Source organism: Pristiophorus japonicus, chromosome 5 (assembly GCF_044704955.1).
Source record: "Pristiophorus japonicus isolate sPriJap1 chromosome 5, sPriJap1.hap1, whole genome shotgun sequence".
NCBI classification, from domain to species: domain Eukaryota; kingdom Metazoa; phylum Chordata; class Chondrichthyes; family Pristiophoridae; genus Pristiophorus; species Pristiophorus japonicus.
Window position 1 is genome coordinate 201,037,016 of NC_091981.1, and position 20,397 is coordinate 201,057,412.

Here is a 20,397-nt window from a genome sequence, read left to right on the forward strand (position 1 = left end):
TAACGGGGAACAAAGAAATGGCAGACCAATTGAACAAGTACTTTGGTTCGGTATTCACTAAGGAGGACACAAACAACCTTCCGGATATAAAAGGGGTCAGAGGGTCTAGTAAGGAGGAGGAACTGAGGGAAATCTTTATTAGTTTGGAAATTGTGTTGGGGAAATTGATGGGATTGAAGGCCGATAAATCCCCAGGGCCTGATGGACTGCATTCCAGAGTACTTAAGGAGGTGGCCTTGGAAATAGCGGATGCATTGACAGTCATTTTCCAACATTCCATTGACTCTGGATCAGTTCCTATGGAGTGGAGGGTAGCCAATGTAACCCCACTTTTTAAAAAAGGAGGGAGAGAGAAAACAGCCTGACCTCAGTAGTGGGTAAAATGATGGAATCAATTATTAAGGTGTCATTTGGAAAATGGTGACATAATAGTTCCAAGTCAGCATGGATTTGTGAAAGGGAAATCATGCTTGACAAATCTTCTGGAATTTTTTGAGGATGTTTCCAGTAAAGTGGACAAGGGAGAACCAGTTGATGTGGTATATTTGGACTTTCAGAAGGCTTTCGACAAGGTCCCACACAAGAGATTAATGTGCAAAGTTAAAGCACATGGGATTGGGGGTAGTGTGCTGACGTGGATTGAGAACTGGTTGTCAGACAGGAAGCAAAGAGTAGGAGTAAATGGGTACTTTTCAGAATGGCAGGCAGTGACTAGTGGGGTACCGCAAGGTTTTGTGCTGGGGCCCCAGCTGTTTACATTGTACATTAATGATTTAGACGAGGGGATTAAATGTAGTATCTCCAAATTTGCGGATGACACTAAGTTGGGTGGCAGTGTGAGCTGCGAGGAGGATGCTATGAGGCTGCAGAGTGACTTGGATAGGTTAGGTGAGTGGGCAAATGCATGGCAGATGAAGTATAATGTGGATAAATGTGAGGTTATCCACTTTGGTGGTAAAAACAGAGAGACAGACTATTATCTGAATGGTGACAGATTAGGAAAAGGGGAGGTGCAACGAGACCTAGGTGTCATGGTACATCAGTCATTGAAGGTTGGCATGCAGGTACAGCAGGCGGTTAAGAAAGCAAATGGCATGTTGGCCTTCATAGCGAGGGGATTTGAGTACAGGGGCAGGGAGGTGTTGCTACAGTTGTAGAGGGCCTTGGTGAGGCCACACCTGGAGTATTGTGTACAGTTTTGGTCTCCTAACTCGAGGAAGGACATTCTTGCTATTGAGGGAGTGCAGCGAAGATTCACCAGACTGATTCCCGGGATGGTGGGACTGACCTATCAAGAAAGACTGGATCAACTGGGCTTGTATTCACTGGAGTTCAGAAGAATGAGAGGGGACCTCATAGAAACTTTTAAAATTCTGACGGGTTTAGACAGGTTAGATGCAGGAAGAATGTTCCCAATGTTTGGGAAGTCCAGAACCAGGGGTCACAGTCTAAGGATAAGGGGTAAGCCATTTAGGACCGAGATGAGGAGAAACTTCTTCACCCAGAGAGTGGTGAACCTGTGGAATTCTCTACCACAGAAAGTAGTTGAGGCCAATTCAGTAAATATATTCAAAAGGGAGTTAGATGAAGTCCTTACTACTCGGGGGATCAAGGGGTATGGCGAGCAAGCAGGAAGGGGGTACTGAAGTTGCATGTTTAGCCATGAACTCATTGAATGGCGGTGCAGGCTAGAAGGGCTGAATGGCCTACTCCTGCACCTATTTTCTATGTTTCTATGAATAACGAATTTTAATTTTGTGAAGTGTCCCATTTCTCCATTATGATAAAAATTACAATTTTTAAGAAACTTTACCATATCCCCATGTGGGAGCCCCAATCTTTGTTTTGCTCTCTCCAAAATGTTTCAAAAGTCCGGATAAAAGCAGCTTCTCATTTCCTGGTTTGTTGTCTGTGAGAATTCTGCAATGTGATTGGCCGCTTAGACAGATTGTTGACATCACAGCAGCCTCGCATTATGGGATTCCCACTATAGAGCGCTGCAATCACTTGAACAACGAAAAAGGCAAACTTCTTGCCACGGATTGCAAGTTCTGGGCCAATGTTATATAGATTCAGTGGGCTGGTAGTTTAGAAAGGGCTGTCCTTAGTGTTGCCTTATTAATGGGCATGTTCTAAATCAGAGCACAATTCGTATCAGCAACTTGAGACATCGGAAATTAGTGGAAATATGGATTTAAAGTTTATATTTAGCCCCTGAGGCTCCATTGTATGAATTTATGTAGCCCACAAAGGCAGAAATCCTGAACATCCCTGGATGGATACATGGCAGTTTCATTTATTTTGAATAGATCAAATGCAAACTAGAAGAGCTGAATTTATCAGTGGCAAAAGTACCTCTTATGAACCTTTCCTTTGTGTACCACATATGGCCTTACGTCATATTTGCCTGTATTCAGATGATTTGGGAAAAGAATACATATGGTCGACAACACCGCCTACATGTGTAGTTGTGCCATGGATCTGCTGCAGCCTCAACTTCACACTGTGTTATTGCATGGTAGGGTGAATTGGAACAGTGGAATAAGAGGCCATCGCTTCTCCCAAATTAAAGAATAAGGGAGCTCAGCAGCAATAGTGATTTAGGTAGAGGTGCCAGTAAATATAGCTGTCTGTTTCTTTCTCCAACTCTAAGTGCCTTTGCATAACTCTTCAATCCAAATCGATAAAATGGCTAACTTCATGTAAATATATAACATTTGATAGTACAATTGTACCTAACACAATTGTAAGTACTGGTTATACTAATTTACATATATTTGCAATCTTTTACTGTTAAACAGCAGCTGGGTTAAAACGACTCATATATCACAGGTTTTCAATCTTCTTCTTTGACAGCAAAATGCTTGGTGTAAAGAGAACACAAATCAAATCTTACTGTACTGATTCCATTTTTGTGCTTATTTGCAGTACATTAAAATGTTGGGCGTTGTCGTTGTTGGGATTGGTATGGCTGGCAGAGTTCGGATCCGCGACCTACTGAATCCACTGCCAAACAGTGCCACAGAAAAGCTAAAACCCATGGGCTTTGTCTCCAGGTAAGAAGTGTTAACCACTATGCACAGAGCTGACCACTAGCCCAAGGTATAGGAACTGTGACATATTTTGGGTAAATTAGAACTACATTTGTCAGCTCCGGTTCGACTGTAAGTGATGTGAATTGGCTAAATGCTTTGGAGCCAAAATTCCTTGGTGATTCCGTTGGTCTCCTGCCACAATTATGACAGGAGAATGATGGAACCCCCCCGCTCCCCCCACCACCAACCTTTCTCCACCCCCCCCCCCCCGAAAACAGCGGACACCTGGCTGCAGAGGATCTGTGAGTTCCCGTAGAGTCCATTAAGGGGCAGAACCTCTGTTCACCCCTTACTCAGGCACCTGCAAGAGATGGAACAGAGCAGCAGGCATGCAATCCTAGTACCGCCAAGAGTTGCTGTGCGCACGTCCTACAGGAGACCCAGCATACCTTTGGAGGCCAGTACTTTAAGGGAGAAGAGGCATACAGGCCTCCAGTCCCAGTGCAAGTAGGTCCTACTGGAAGTCCAGGCTGGGATTTGGGACCTGAGCTGCTGAAAATTATAGATACATTTTTGAAAGTGGAAATGGCCCCCTGCATAGGAAGATCAATGGGGCGGGGGTGGGCGGAGTGGGTTGGTCTTCACTTTGTTTTGGAGGGGGAAGCCGGGGGCGGGGGGGTGCTGGCGGCTGGTGGGAGAATCAGTTGCTTCCATTTATAAGATGTCAGAAGGACGCTAGTTCCAAATGATTTGAGGTTGACCCGTATTGGGGACAGTGATTTAAAATTACTCAGCACAAGTAAGACTTAATACATTACAGTATTCGAGCAGTAGTTTACAGAGTAATCTTCTACTGTGTCTCTACAAACTTCTGCTGCTGAAATCTTCTACAATTTGTGGCTAAGAATCCCTTCTTATACTCTTACTCTCATTCAAAACCTATGGAGTTCTCCTGAACCAACCACCGGCTGACACCCAAACCCAAAATCCAATCATAAAGATGCCATGTTTGTAGCAACAACAACAACAACTTGTATTTATATAGCACCTTTTAATATAGTAAAACATCCCAAGATGCTTCACAGGAGCATTATGAGACAGGAACTTTGATACTGAGCCACATAAATAGGGTAGGTGACCAAAAGCTTGGTCAAAGAGATAGGTTTTAAGGAGTCTCTTAAAGGAGGAGAGAGAGGCGGAGAGGCGGAGAGGTTTAGGCAGGGAATTCCAGAGCTTAAGGCCTATGCAACAGAAGGCATGGTGATTATAATCAAGAGGGCAGAATTAGAGGAAAGCAGCTATCTCGGTGGGGGCGGGGGGTTGTGTGGCTGGAGGAGATTACAGAGATAGGGAGGAGCAAGGCCATGGAGGGATTTAAAAACAAGGAAGAGAATTTTGAAATTGAGACATTGCTTAACTGGGAGCCAATGTAGGTCAGCGAGTACAGGGGTGATGGGTGAACAGGACTTGATGCAAGTTAGGACACGGGGGATAGCAGAGTTTTGGATGACCTCAAATTTACATAAGGTAGAATGTGAGAGGCCAGCCTGGAGTGCATTGGAGTAGTCCAGTCTCGAGGTAACAAAGGCATAGATGAGAGTTTCAGCAGCTGATGATCTGAGATAAGGGCTTAGACGGGTAATTCCGGAGGTAGAAATAGGCAGCCTTAGTTATGCCGCATATATATGGTCAGAAGCTCATTTCAGGACCTGATAATGCTTTATGTGGCTCAGTCAGATCTGGCGGTGAATGACTAAACCAGTTCTCCGTCATTTCCGTTCAAGTCTGCGTCCCTTGGACTTAAGGGAGTGAAGAAGAGAGCATTACCAGGGGGAATGGCCAGGGTGAGAGAGCGTAATTATTTCAATAGGGACTAGGGCATCAAAGGTGATGGTGAGGGAGTGGTTGAGCAGATCGGTAGCTGCAGGAATGTCGTGGTGAATGGAGGGCCAAAGGCTGGACAGTTGGTATTTCATAAGTGCAGTTGAAAGATAGTTGGGAGAGAGTTTTGTTCATGGGAGGAAGCAGAATGAAGTCGGGTTGGAAGAGGGGATGTGGGTGGAGAGCGATAAAAGGAAGTGGTCAGAGATGGCCTTATCTGGCATATGCAGGTTTTTAGTCTATGACATGCTTACATCATCTATTTTTGACCTTCAAGACCCATCTGGGGTAGTTATGGCAATACAACAGGAATGTGTCTCGACAGGTTGAAATACGGCCCTTACCCTTGGCCTTTGTTTTTAATTCACCATGGATATTATAACATTCCAGCACAGTGGCATCTGCAGCTAGCCATGCTTCCCAGCCAAGCTGTACTCAGTCTCATCCTTACTATTAGCTAATATCTAACTTTTACCCACAGCCTCGCTATTCGACTATAGCAATCCTCTTTCTCACCCCGGGTTGTCTGGTTACAGCTTACTCACAGACTTTTAATTATAAGCAAAAGGGTTACATGTCATATATAATTCAGGTTACCATTGCATACGGGTGATGATTACAGACTTTTATATTTAATTCTTACATATGATTATAAATCCATGACTGATGATTATAAGGTACTGATGATTATGATATTGATGATTATAAGATAGGAAAGCAAGTATTCTAAAAACCAACTAATCCATGATAATCTTACACACTGAACACTGCAGCTTCTTCTACCCAGATGTGCCCCCAAACATCAACGGCCTAACTGCAGCCTGTTTTGTATAAGTTCATTATTACTTCATTACTTTTGTACTATATGCCCCTATTTATAAAAACCCAAACTTTTACTGGCCTTTTTTGGATTTATCTACCTGCACTTGTACTTTCAGGGAATTATATATTTTAACCCCTAGGTCTCTCTGTTCATCACACCTATAAGTTTTTTTCCATTTCCTTGTTTTTTTTCTCCCAAAATATATTCCCTCTCACTTACCCATATTAAATTGCATCAGATAACTGTTTAGCCATTCCGCTAACCCATCATTGTCTTCCTGAAGTCTTTCACAGTCCTACCAAGCCACCTAGTTTTGTGTTGTCAACAAATTGTGTGTTCCCTTTTGCAAATCATCTATAAATACTAAGAACAAAAGTGGATCCAGCACTGATCCTTGGAAAACACCAATTCCAAGACTTCTCCAGTTGGAACAACACCTATCTACCCTAACTCTTTATTTCCTGTCCATCAACCAACTTGCTATCCACATTGCTACATTTTCTCTTGCATCATATATCCTATTTTTTCCAATAAGCCTCTTGTGAAACACCTTATTGAATGGCTTCTGAAAATCCATATAATCTACATCTAGTGCATTCCCTTTAGCTATCCAATCAGTCACTTCTTCAAAACATTTAATTGAATTTGTCAAACTTAATTTTCCTTCAACAAATCCTGCTGGCGGTCGCTGATTAACCGATGCATTTCTCGATCCTCCCCTGCCACGGAAATAATGCAATGGTGTCCCCAGCTGATCCTTTTTGTTAGGATGTTGCATTGAAATGAAGGGACCTCGCCTGACCTTGCAAACTTTGGCTGCATCGGGGCAGAGGTCCTGGGTGGGCATATCACAGCACTTATGTCGGAGTGCGTTTCTGCTGTAGGTCCTTATCTACAGCGAATGAACACTGCCTCCTGCCCAATTGCCGTTTTCTATGACTTCCCTCATATGACAAAACAATAAACTGTCCTTTGAGCTGGGCTGTTAGGTAGGAAATCAGTCTGTCCAACTTTCATACTGGATCCTGACAATGACAAAGATTCATTGCAGTCATTTTAAATGTAACTTTCTTAGGAATTTTCTTGGATTTTCTAGGAAAGATGTCTTCATAATGACAGCAGTAAATCTTTATTTTGTGACTATCAGGCAGAATAAATTGACAGAACACATTTCCTGTATAACAGCCCAGTTCAAATGACAGTTTAAGCCATTTGTTTTTCAATTGCAGTGTTTACTGTAAACAATAAATGTTCTTTTTGCAGCACCCAGTGATGGTTATGCTTTTTCTTCTGTTTTTTTTTTCTTTTCTGATCAATTTTCTCTGCCAATTTATCCTTCCCCTTGTGGAAATGTATTTTTTTATCTCAGCTGTATCACACTGTATTTTGTACCCTTTTTGATATAAAACAAAATGGAGTCCTGGTCCTTCCAGAAATTTCTGCAACAGACAGTCTGTTTGCATAAACAGCTAAACCTCGCTTGAAACGGCTGATAGCTAATCAATAGCCACCAGACAGCATGGAAACTGAGAGAACTACCACCCATGGTGCTCTCCTGTATTGTCCATACAACACCAGTTCCACTCCCCCCCCCCCCCCGCCCCACCACCCTTTTGAGATACTCAAACTGCAAGCCATTATCTCTCATACAGAATTCATCCATTTCATGCAAAAAGATAACTGACCAGGAAACTGGACAATCCTGACACAATGCAATAGCACATTATCACACTCTCATTGAGTAATGGCTGACTGGCCAACTAATAACCCTGACAAAAGGAGACATTTGGAAATCATGTCAGGACAAGGATGGGGTAATTAACTCTTTATCTGTATTCACTGACTGCAAGACAGAATCAATAAACAGAAAGAAGCATAACTTGTGTTTTTACTGTATAAATATCTCATGAAACTCTACCATTTTGGAGGTCTTCACTTAGCCTTTGACTGAGTGAGACTTTTCCCTTGCTGCAAGTAAAATTAAAGGAACATCTGCCAGAGCCAAAGGTGTCTGAGTCGTATATTGCGAGTCAAGATTTCGACAGTTACTTCTTGGAGGTTCCACTCTCTATCCTGTGAGTAAACGGATGCGGGCATAGTGTTCCTTCAGTGAAGGGCTTCACTGGCCAGAATAAGGTGAGTCTTTTGCTCACAAGAGGTCTCTTTACTGTTGAATCGCATATGCAATCTGTTGTCCACAGGGGAGGTACTGCGATCTACGAAACTCGACATTTAAGAAGCTAAAGTTATTTTTTGTAATCATTTCCTTCTCAGCTTGTAGGCAGAAGGGATCTGATCCTGAAAATATCTTGAACCAGCCCGGGGAGATTTTCAGTAAGAGTTAAGGTAAAAGAGTGCTATCGATCGACGGTTCTTATGTGATAAGATTAGAAAAAGGAAAAATAAAGGAGCGCTAATGATCAACGGTTCTTATGTGATAAGAGTGAAGGTGATTCTTGTGAGGATCAGAGTCCTTGTGCGATGGGACCATAAGTGTATAAGTTTTATTAGGATAAGTTAAGGACCGGGTCTGTAGTGGCGTACAACGCAGACTGAGAATTGATTATTTGTTTAGATAGAGTTTAAGATTATGATTTGTATACTTGCGTGAATGTTGTTTGTCCTAGTTGTCCTTGTTACTGTTGTGTTCAATACCTTTGTGCGACGTTGCAATTAGAGAAACGGGAAGAGTCACTAGGGAATTGTGATTCGGGAAAACAAAGATTGATTGAGAAAAGAAACATTGACTGATTAATCAACTACGGTGGGTTCATGCCAACATCTCTCACACACCCAGACTGAGCCAGAATTAAGAGCCTTTTCAGGCCACGTGACGGCCAGGAGAAGTGGGCGTAGAGAACTCGGTTGGCCGAAAGGATTGTGAGATTAGAAACTGTGGGAAGTCTTAATCATCCAGAATGGGTGCCGGAGCAAGTAAAACACCACCAAAGGGCACACCAGCCTATTTTATGCTCCAGAATTGTGGTCAGTCTTCAATTGACCACCCAAATAAAAATGGGTAGAGTGGACTAAGAGTGAAAACAGGCCATTTCCACTTGATGATTCATTTAATTTAGAGAGAATAACATGTCTAGAGGAGTGCCTTATAGACAGAGACTCAGGTAGAAGAGGAAAAAAAGAAAATAATTTAAAAAAAAGGCCTGGGTTCCGATTCTTCGAGCTCATGTAAAATTAACAGAGGAAGTAAATCAATATGTAAGAAAAAAAAAGAAAACATGATAGTGAAGTATGGATCCAAAAATAGAGCTGGCCAAACAATAAGCTTTGTTGAATGAAGAGAGACTTTTGTGAATGTCTGTCTTTGAATGAGAGTGCTTGTGTGATTTTTTTTGATTGCGGAATTTTTCATGTGTCTGAAAGCCTGTTTGGGAAGGTGGTGGAGCTGCCTGTTTGTTTTATCTCCACCCACTTTTTCAAACAGAGTGAAGGTTTTTTTTAACCCTTCGTAGTGTTGTCCTGTATGTGGGATGTTTTAAGAGTGTGAACCTAGAATTGAATTACATTTTAAGTTAGAAACGCAGGTGTGGATTTATCCGGACGATAAGTTATGGAGCTAGGAAATGCACAAAGGATAGGTTTGTTGAGCAAGATAAAAATACATGGTCCCGGTGGTTTTAAAAAAAAAGATAATTTATTTGACACGCTCACTTACTTGTCGAAAGAAGACATGCAATCATTGATTACATTGGGTTGAAAGACATAAATTTAGTCGAGGAATGAGATAAAGAACGGAGAAGAGAAGTTGTAATGTCTTTTTTTTTAAAAAGCCTGCGTAAGTCTCTCAAGGCTGCAGGCTGGGGGAGTACGCTCCCATTGTCCTTTGTGTAAAACCTTGACGTGAAAGCTTCCAGCTCAGTAAGAAGATTTTTAAATACAAGATTGGCAGTACAATATTTGAATTGGGATTTTGAGATATTTCAGGTGATTCTCCTTGATAAACATTTTGGTTGTATTGGAAAATCTTGGGTTTGGAAGCCTTTTTAATAAATTACACAACTGCTGCGCCAGAAGCTGAAGCTTAAAAGGTTGTAATTTATGAGACCCTATCATAAAATTGAAGTTACAGAGCAAAAGATTGGAGTTTTTGATGTTCAGCTTCTGAAACAGAAGTTGGGCACACAATTGTAAAACAAGTACTTTGCATTCTGTGATCTGTGAATCACTATAAGCATAATTGAGAAGTCCGTGTAACACACCGATTTTTCCGGTTCAGAAGCCCAATAGTGACAAATGGAGGTTTGTCCAAGACCTACCTATGAGCTGTGAATGAATCTACTATATTCTCACAATACTTAAAGAAGGATTCTGAATGAAGTATCCCGGAATGCTTTCCAGAATCTTAAGCAGTCCCTCACTTCAACACCAGCCTTGGGATTACCAGATTACACTAAGACATTCAACTTACTTGTTCATCTCAAGTTGGGTTTTGCACAATCGGTTTTGACTCAGTTACATGGGGACAGGCAGCGACCAATAGCGTATTTTAGTACCCAACTAGACCCAGTGGCACGCAGACTACCAGGATGTCTTCCTTCGCTGGCAGCAGCTTATTACACTATACAACAGGCTCAGACAATAACTCTAAATCATCAGACCGTTTTATATATCCCACACTCTGTCGAGATTTTACTTACTAAATGTGCCACCCAGCACCTAACTTCTGCAAGAACCACTAAATCTGAAGTTGAACTGTTATCAAATCCGAACCTTATCATTAAAAGATGTACTACCTTAAATCCAGCCACTCTACTCCCCACAGAAGAAGACGGCGAACCCCATTTATGTGAAATGGTAACCGAATTAGTGACTAAACCACGTATCAATTTAACAGATGTACCAATGTGTAACCCTGATCTAATGTACTATGTTGACGGATCAGCCTTACGAAATGATAGGGGCCAACCTAGAGCGGCTTATGCAATTGTAACCCAGTTTAATGTTGTCGAAACAGCCTCTCTTCCAGACTCCTTTTCAGCCCAACAAGCCGAATTGTTTGCGTTAACTCGAGCCTGTATTCTGGCTCAAGGACAAACAGTTAATATCTACACCGACACCGGGTATGCTTTTGGGGTATCGCATGACTATGGACAAATTTGGAAAATTCGCGGGTACCTGACTTCTTCAGGAACCACTATCAAAAATGCAGAACAAGTAGAAAATCTTCTGCGAGCCATTCAATGCCCCTTGAAACTTGCCATTATCAAATGTCAAGCACATGCAGGCCAGTTGAATGAGGTGGCACTTGGGTACGCCAGAGCTGATAATGCAGCTAAGTCAGCAGCTCTGTCAAAAGGGGGGATGTAGGTGTCATTGTTTCCACTAAGAAAAAATAATTGCTCAGATCCGCCACCCACTATTAATGATGTGCTGGCCATTCAGACACAGGCCAGTACGGAGGAGGTGTTGAACTGAATGAAGGATCAATGTTATAAAAATCCAGAAGGAAAATGAGTTCACCACGACGGCCGCGTGATGGTGCCCAAATCCTTACTTCCATGGATTGCCCGATGTGTTCATACATTCACACATGCGGGCAAAGGGGGGATGGCAGATTATATTTTGGCAACTTGGTATGCACCAGGTATTTCAGCAATTGCAAAACAAATCTGTGAAAATTGTGTTATCTGTCAGACAATGAATCTGGGTAAGATGGAAAAAGTAGAATCTGCCTCCCACCTAAATCCAATGGGGCCTTTTGTACATTTACAAATGGATTTTATTGAATTACCTATGTGTATGGGATTCAAGTATGTATTAGTTATTGTAGCTGTGTTCTCTAGATGGATTGAAGCCTTTCCATGTAAAAAGGCCGATGCCACTACTGTTGCTAAATGTTTGTTAAAAGAAATCGTACCGCGCTTCGGAATCCCTGCTAAGCTTTCTAGAGATAACGGGTCACATTTCACGGAAACTGTGAAGGGGTGAATGATGAAATGGTAGCCATTCGAACAGTGGCTCTCCAAAATCGTATGGCCTTAGATTATCTCCTAGCCAAAGAAGGAGGGACATGCGCATTAATAGGTGGAGAATGCTATACATATATCCTGGAAGTAAAATTGCTGCAAGTAAAATTAAAGGAACATCTGCCGGAAGTTAAAAAGAAAAGTATTGAAATGGGAAAGCAGGTGTTTTCCATTTTAGTGGTATTGGTCGGAGCATCAGACTTTTGATTCTGCAACATAAGGAAGCAGAGTATGACATTTGTCCCTTCAAGCTTGCTTTTACCATATAAACAATCTTAGCAAAGTCACTACGCTGCCCGTTGTTCATGTGTGAACCAAGACATAAAGGGCTGATTCCCTGACCAGGCACTCCCGGTGAGAAGCAGTGCTTGCAGTCAGGATACCGCAGGCCTATAGTGCCTGAATTCCTGTCCATTTAAATTAATGGATGAAAAATCGAGCACAGTGGGCCTGTAGTTTCCCAACTAGCATTTCCTACAAACACTGCTCCTCACTAGGAGTGTCCAGTTGAGGTATCAGCACCCAAGTGTTGGCAGTTTATTTGTCTGTTCATAGTTGAACCCAATCCTGCCCTAATGTTCACACAGCACGCTTTTCAATAGGAATCACTAGACAGCAAACCAAGAGTAGACACATTAGCTGATTTCTTCCATGAAGCCTGTTATAGTATCCCTACTGCCACCTTGATTTTTTTTTGCACCTCTGCTTTTTTGGCTTTTGTGTCTATTTTCCTTCTTCCCTCCAGTGTCTTACTCTATTTCTCTTGTCTCATTTTTCTGTTCTATCCTTGTTGTACCTTATCCAAGTCTCTGTATTGACAATCGAGCCTTAACACAGTGTGTTGGCAGGCTATTTGACTGGGGTGGGGTGGGAAAGGATAGCAACAATAACTGCATTTTCCAGTAATACCATGTAATGTCACATGCTCAAAAGCAGAGATTCAGGACTTTCACATCATGCAGGAGGAGGCTGATCTGGATCATTGCCATTCGCAGATTCAGTTTCTCACCCCTCTGACAGACGGAGAAATTAATAGCGAGAGAAGCAGTGAGCTACATTGCCATACAAATATTAATTCCTCAAGTCAAATTATCAGTTTATTGTTCCTTACTTTCGTTGAGATGTTCTTTCTTTTGTGTGTGTGTGTGTTACTACAGGGAAACCACTAAAATACATTGAAAGTGTAAAAAAAAACTTGATTTTTATCACTCCTTTTAACTCTTTCTGCTTTCACACGACAACAACTTGCATTGATATTACAAATTGAATGTAAAAGTGACATGTTTCACACATAGAAATAGATAAAAAGAAAAGACTCTGAGTCACGAGAAAAGAAATTAGAAGATGTCACTTGAAGCTTGGTCGAAAACATATGATTTGTGGTGTATCTAGCACACAAATCACTGACTCCACACGGTCTGGTGTAAGTCTAACTGCTGTGACCTTCGTCCTTTATTGTTCAGCTCCAGAGTGCCTCTCGGGTGTGGTGGTCAGCCTTTTATAGTGCCTGTTACAGGCACTTTCAGGTTTCCCACCACAGCGCCCTCTGTGGTGTGGCATTGTGCCTACATTACATTTAAGGTACCAGGATGATACACACATCAATACATAACATCACATTTCCCCCCCCCCACCAGGACGCAGGACGATGATACACACATCAATACATAACATCACACTTGTCCAACGGAAGGCAGGTAGGCATAGATAGTGCGTTAGTATGGTACATGTTATCTGGTACATTAACTGGTACATTGACTGGTAGGATCCCTGATTTCCTTGTTAGCCCTTATCATTAATTGTACTTCATATCCATTATTTTACACACATACAGTGGCCATTCAGCATAAAAAAATTAATTCTTGTTATAAATTTGCCATCTCACATTAACATAGCTCATTTTAGACTCGCTCTGCCTTACAGAAGTCCTTTGTGGGGACCACCTCATGGTAAGGCCCTTTTAAGACTCCCGGGTGCATTTCCTTTTTAAGGCGCCATCTTTGATGCAGGAGGATTCCACGAGGTTTCTCCTTTTGTGCCGCCATCTTTGATGCTCTGCTGCTCTGAACACTATGCCGCTGCCATCTTGCTCTCTGCCGCTCTGGATGCCCTCCGCCGTCGCAGCCTCCCGTCCGCTGCCACCTGACTTGCCTCCTCTTCTGCGGCCGTTGTCGCTTCTCCGGCGGCCACCATAGCCGCCTCCCCTGCGGCCGCCGTGGCCTCCGACCTCCAGCTACTGCCGTCGCCTGACGCTAACAGCTCCTCGGCGGGGCCCGCCCGACGGCTACTTCCTCGGCAGGGCTCTTCCGATCCGCCGGCCATCCTGGATCCCTCGCACCCCACCGGCTCACCCCCCCCCCCCCCCCACTAGGCCCCTCTCTGCAGGGCTGCTTGCCTGTGGGGGCTGAGGCTGCAGGATCTCTGTGGCTTGAGGTCTGGGGCTTGCTCTGCTTGCCTGTGGGGGCTGAGGCTGCAGGATCTCTGTGGCTTGAGGTCTGGGGCTTGCTCTGCTTGCCTGTGGGGGCTGAGGCTGCAGGATCTCTGTGGCTTGAGGTCCGGGCCTGGGGCTTGCCTGTGAGGCTGCAGCTCCAGCTCGGTCGGCGCTGCTCTCTGGGGACCTGGGGCACGGCAGCACCCCGGGGAGCAGCAGCCTGTGGAGTGATGAAGTCTTCCCAGCTCCCACGGACCGTCCCCATCCACCTCCGGCCGAGGAGTGTCGGCCCATCGCCTGCAACGACCCACAAAGGTAAACCGCGCGTCTCGTCCCCGTGGCATACCTGCACCATCGCTCTGCCAAGAACCGGTATCAGTTCCCTGGTGTAGGTACGCAGCTTCGCCGTGACCGGGACCAGCTTGGGTCGTGCAGCTGGGTTAATCCACAGTTTATCAAAAGTTCTCCGACTCATCAACGACGGACCCAAGCCCGTGTCCACTTCCATACTCACAGGGACATCGTTGATTTTTACTTCCCTTATCACTGGGGGCAAATCGTCGGTACACGTGTGCAGTCCAAACACCTCATCATCTTCTGCCTGCTCCTCACTGGATGATAGAAACATAGAAACATAGAAACATAGAAACATAGAAAATAGGTGCAGGAGTAGGCCATTCGGCCCTTCTAGCCTGCACCGCCATTCAATGAGTTCATGGCTGAACATTCAACTTCAGTACCCCATTCCTGCTTTCTCGCCATACCCCTTGATCCCCCTAGCAGTAAGGACCTCATCTAACTCCTTTTTGAATATATTTAGTGAATTGGCCTCAACAACTTTCTGTGGTAGAGAATTCCACAGGTTCACCACTCTCTGGGTGAAGAAGTTCCTCCGCATCTCGGTCCTAAATGGCTTACCCCTTATCCTTAGACTGTGACCCCTGGTTCTGGACTTCCCCAACATTGGGAACATTCTTCCTGCATCTAACCTGTCTAACCCCGTCAGAATTTTATATGTTTCTATGAGGTCCCCTCTCATTCTTCTGAACTCCAGTGAATACAAGCCCAGTTGATCCAGTCTTTCTTCATAGGTCAGTCCCGCCATCCCGGGAATCAGTCTGGTGAACCTTCGCTGCACTCCCTCAATAGCAAGAATGTCCTTCCTCAGGTTAGGAGACCAAAACTGTACACAATACTCCAGGTGTGGCCTCACCAATGCCCTGTACAACTGTAGCAACACCTCCCTGCCCCTGTACTCAAATCCCCTTGCTATGAAGGCCAACATGCCATTTGCTTTCTTAACCGCCTGCTGCACCTGCATGCCAACCTTCAATGACTGATGTACCATGACACCCAGGTCTCTTTGCACCTCCCCTTTTCCTAATCTGTCACCATTCAGATAATAGTCTGTCTCTCTGTTTTTACCACCAAAGTGGATAACCTCACATTTATCCACATTATACTTCATCTGCCATGCATTTGCCCATTCACCTAACCTATCCAAGTCGCTCTGCAGCCTCACAGCATCCTCCTCGCAGCTCACACTGCCACCCAACTTAGTGTCATCCGCAAACTTGGAGATACTACACTCAATCCCCTCATCTAAATCATTAATGTACAGTGTAAACAGCTGGGGCCCCAGCACAGAACCCTGCGGTACCCCACTAGTCACTACCTGCCATTCTGAAAAGTACCCATTTACTCCTACTCTTTGCTTCCTGTCTGACAACCAGTTCTCAATCCATGTCAGTACACTACCCCCAATCCCATGTGCTCTAACTTTGCACATCAATCTCTTGTGTGGGACCTTGTCGAACGCCTTCTGAAAGTCCAAATATACCACATCAGCTGGTTCTCCCTTATCCACTCTACTGGAAACATCCTCAAAAAATTCCAGAAGATTTGTCAAGCATGATTTCCCTTTCACAAATCCATGCTGACTTGGACCTATCATGTCACCTCTTTCCAAATGCACTGCTATGACATCCTTAATAATTGATTCCATCATTTTACCCACTACCGATGTCAGGCTGACCGGTCTATAATTCCCTGTTTTCTCTCTCCCTCCTTTTTTAAAAAGTGGGGTTACATTGGCTACCCTCCACTCCATAGGAACTGATCCAGAGTCAATGGAATGTTGGAAAATGACTGTCAACGCATCCACTATTTCCAAGGCCACCTCCTTAAGTACTCTGGGATGCAGTCCATCAGGCCCTGGGGATTTATCGGCCTTCAATCCCATCAATTTCCCCAACACAATTTCCCGGCTAATAAGGATTTCCCTCAGTTCCTCCTCCTTACTAGACCCCCCGACCCCTTTTATAACCGGAAGGTTGTTCGTGTCCTCCTTCGTGAATACCGAACCAAAGTACTTGTTCAATTGGTCCGCCATTTCTTTGTTCCCCGTTATGACTTCCCCCATCATCCCCCATCTCCTCAGCCACATGGTGAGTCCGATTTCTTTTACACATACGCTGAAGGTGGCCTTTAAGGTGGCAGGTATTGCACGTGTACTCCGCAAACCTGCACCGGTGAGCCTCATGGCTTCCTCCACAACGCCAGCATGGTGCTGCTTGATTGGCCCCCCTCAGCGGACTCTGAGTCCCAGGACCCCGAGGTCCGTGCTGTCTGCCCCGGGCAGAGCCATGTTCTGCAGTTTTGTCCGTGGTGGGCGCTATCCTGTGGACCATGCCTGCCGGGTTCGAGACTGTGGATTATTTGCTTGGTGCTGCACGTTGAGGTCATATGTGCCCGGCTGATGGTGATGGCCTTTGTCAGGGTGACTGTGGGTTCCATGGCTAACAGCTTGTGAAGGAGGCCCTCATGGCCAATCCCCATAACGAAAACGTCCCGCAATGCCTCGTCAAGGTGTGCGCCAAAATCACACGGCGCCACGAGTCTCCTGAGGTCCGCAGCATATTTGGTGATATCCTGGCCGTGAGGATGCTCTCCTTCGGTTTCAACTGGTCACGAATGAGTTCAGTCAGCTCCTCATATGACTTGTCCCTGGTGCTCCCGGGTGCCAGCAAATCCCTGATGAGACAGTAAACCTCATCGCCACAACTGGAGAGGAATATCGGCTTACGCTTCTCTCTCAGTGCGTTCGTGTCCTCCGTCAGATCGTTTGCTGTGAAGTAGTACTCGAGCCTTTCCGTAAAGGCCTCCCAATCATTGCCCATGGTAAAATCCTTTAGCGAGCTCAGAGTAGCCATGGTTGCGTGGAATTCATCCGCTTCCTTGTCGCCAATGTGGTGTATGTAGCACACAAATCACTGACTCCACACGGTCTGGTGTAAGTCTAACTGCTGTGACCTTCGTCCTTTATTGTTCAGCTCCAGAGTGCTTCTCAGGTGTGGTGGTCAGCCTTATATAGTGCCTGTTCTAGGTACTTCCAGGTTTCCCACCAAGCGCCCTCTGTGGTGTGGCATTGTGCTTACATTACATTTTAGGTACCAGGACGATACACACATCAATACATAACATCACATGATTGAGAACATTTTAAAGGCGGAATGAAGTGGAAAGGTGGAGGACCTTAGGGAGGGAGTTCAGAGAGTAGGAATAAGGTGGCTGAAGACTCTGCCAGCAGTGGTGGGTTAAAGGGAGAAGTAATGCGCAAAAGTGGGGATATGGAGAGAGGGATATAAGATGATAAGAGTAAGAATTTTAAATGTAATGTGTTAGTCGACAGGCAAACGAAGTAGGTCAGCTTGAAGATGATGGGTAAGTTGAAGTTTATGGAGGGTGGTGAATAGAAAACCGGCACGGAGAGCATTATGCCAATGTAATCAAGTCTAGTGGTGACAAGAGATGAAGCCTAGAAGTCTCTCTATAGAATCATAGAAATTTACACCACAGAAGGTGGCCATTAGGCCCAACGTGTCTGTGCCGGCCGAACAAAAGCTATCCAGCCAAATCCCACTTTCCAACTCTTGGTCTATAGGTTTGCAGGTTACGGCACTTCAAGTGCATATCCAAGCACTTTTTAAATGTGATGAGCGTTTCTGCCTCTACCACCCTTTCAGGCAGTGCATTACAGACCCCCACCACCCTTGGGATGAAAAAAGTTCTCCTCAAATTCCCTCTAATCCTTCTATCACTTTAACCCTTCTACCCACTACTTTAAATTTATGCCCTTTCTGTTAAGGGAAATAGGTCCTTCCTAATCACTCTATCTAGGCCCCTCATCATTTTATACACCTCAATAAGTTCTCCCCTCAGCCTCCTCTGTTCTAAAGAAAACAAACTCAGTCTATCCAATCTTTCCTCATAGCAAAATTCTCCATTCCTGGCAACATCCTTGTAAATCTCCTCTGTACCCTCTCTAGTGCAATCTCATCTTTCCTGTGTCGTGGTGATTAGAACTTCACGCAGTACTCTAGCTGTGGCCTAATTAGTGTTTTATGCAGTTCTCGAATCCAGGGGGCCAAAATTCAGCCTCCCGAAAAGGCCTCCTACTGCGAGAAAGAGTGGCCACCAATTTGTGGTCAAATGGCCGCCGCTAACAAAATTGACCTCGGTGATTTATCTGGCGGTCCCCACTTCCGCCCCGCTGCTGCTGACCCCACCTAAGTGCGTCATCAAAGGGCGCACCGCCAATCTCCCGCACCTCCATCGCACCACCAACTAAATTCATATAAAAAAATCCACGGGCCGCCGAGCGGTGCCCCCGACAGCTTTTTCTGTTGGTGCTCCTTGCTTTCAGTGTGTGGGACATGGCTGCATGGTGGCCCTTCAAGGGTAGGGCGCACTGCCACGACCGCCATTTTTTTTTGCCGGCCGACTTCCAGAGTGGCTTGACAATTATACCCCTGGATTCAGCCTGGCCGCCAACAGACAGCCCTTCAAGGGGAGGCCGCACTGCCGCGACCGCCAATAGGCAGCCTGGCACCACCTCTTGGACCTATAGTGGATGGAAAAAGTGTCAGACTGGACACTGTGAGTTCAAAGTAAAGTGTGACCGTCGTCTTTTATTGCAGGTCTCAAGAGTGCCTCTCCAACCTGTGAGGCCTCCTTAAATACCTGTGCTCCCAAGGGATTATGGGATCCCTTGGGACTCCAGGGGATGCGCCCTCTGGTGGCTGTACAGAGTAAATACAAGTTTACATATATAACAACACTCCCCGCGCCCCCCCCCCATCCGCCAAGTCAATAATGTAACTATACAATGTGAGTCGATCTGGGGCCCTTCTTGCCCTGGTTGATCGTCTCAGTGTGAAAGCTGGTGTTGTTGAATCATTTGTTGGGCCCTCGCTGGGCTGCTGTGCAGCTGGCCTTGCTGGGCTGCCTGGTGTGTTGGGCTCTGCTGGGCTGCTGTGGATGATGAGTTCTGCTTCATGGTCAATCGTGGTGCAGGTTGTCACTGGTGTGAATGTTGGGGGATCAAAAAAAGGTAGGGTCCAAGGTGGGTTGCTCTGGATAGTCCGTGAATCTGAGTTTGATTTGGTCCAACTGTTTCCGGTGAATGAGTCCATTTGAAAGTTCGATTCGAAACAGCTCTTTGGCCAAGACAGTGCCGGGAATCCACTTGGGATCTTGTCCATAATTTAATATAAATACAGGATCATTGATTTCAATCTTGTGTGACACATTTGTGCTATCATGGTATGCACTTTGTTGAAGCCGCCTGCTCTTTACCTGTTCATGTAGATCAAGGTGAACTAATGCAAGCTTTGTCTTAAGTGCTGTTTTCATGAGCAGTTCAGCAGGTGGGATCCCAGTGAGTGAGTGGGGTCTCGTGCGGTAGCTAAGCAGGACTCGGGATAGGCGAGTCTGCAGTGAGCCTTCAGTTACCCTCTTCAAGCCTTGCTTGATGGATTGCACTGCTCTCTCTGCCTGACCATTAGACGCTGGTTTAAACGGCAGATGTGACATGTTTGATCCCGTTACGGGTCATGAATTCTTTGAACTCAGCACTGGTAAAGCACGGCCCGTTGTCGCTTACCAGGACATCAGGTAGGCCGTGTGTGGCAAACATGGCCCGCAGGCTTTCAGTAGTGGCAGCGGATGTGCTAGCCGACATTATCTCACATTCAATCCACTTGGAGTATGCGTCTACAACCACAAGGAATATTTTACCCAAGAACGGGCCTGCATAGTCGACGTGTACCCTAGACCACGGTTTGGAGGGCCAAGACCATGAACTTAGCAGTGCCTCCCTGGGTGCATTGCTTAACTGCGAGCATGTATTACATCTGCGAACGCAGAACTCTTAAGTCCGCATCGATACCGGGCCACCACACG

The 20,397-nt window shown here is 45.1% G+C and overlaps 1 protein-coding gene across 3 annotated transcripts in view; it reads left to right on the forward strand.

The window, feature by feature from the left end:
* The window catches only part of blvra (biliverdin reductase A), a 119,228-nt gene that overhangs the window by 42,463 nt on the left and 56,368 nt on the right, over positions 1-20,397 (forward strand). For all 3 annotated transcript variants that reach the window (XM_070881219.1, XM_070881221.1, XM_070881220.1), the window contains exon 2: positions 2,929-3,056. In XM_070881219.1, the coding sequence (XP_070737320.1) occupies positions 2,929-3,056 (128 nt within the window). The remainder of the gene's footprint in view (positions 1-2,928; positions 3,057-20,397) is intronic.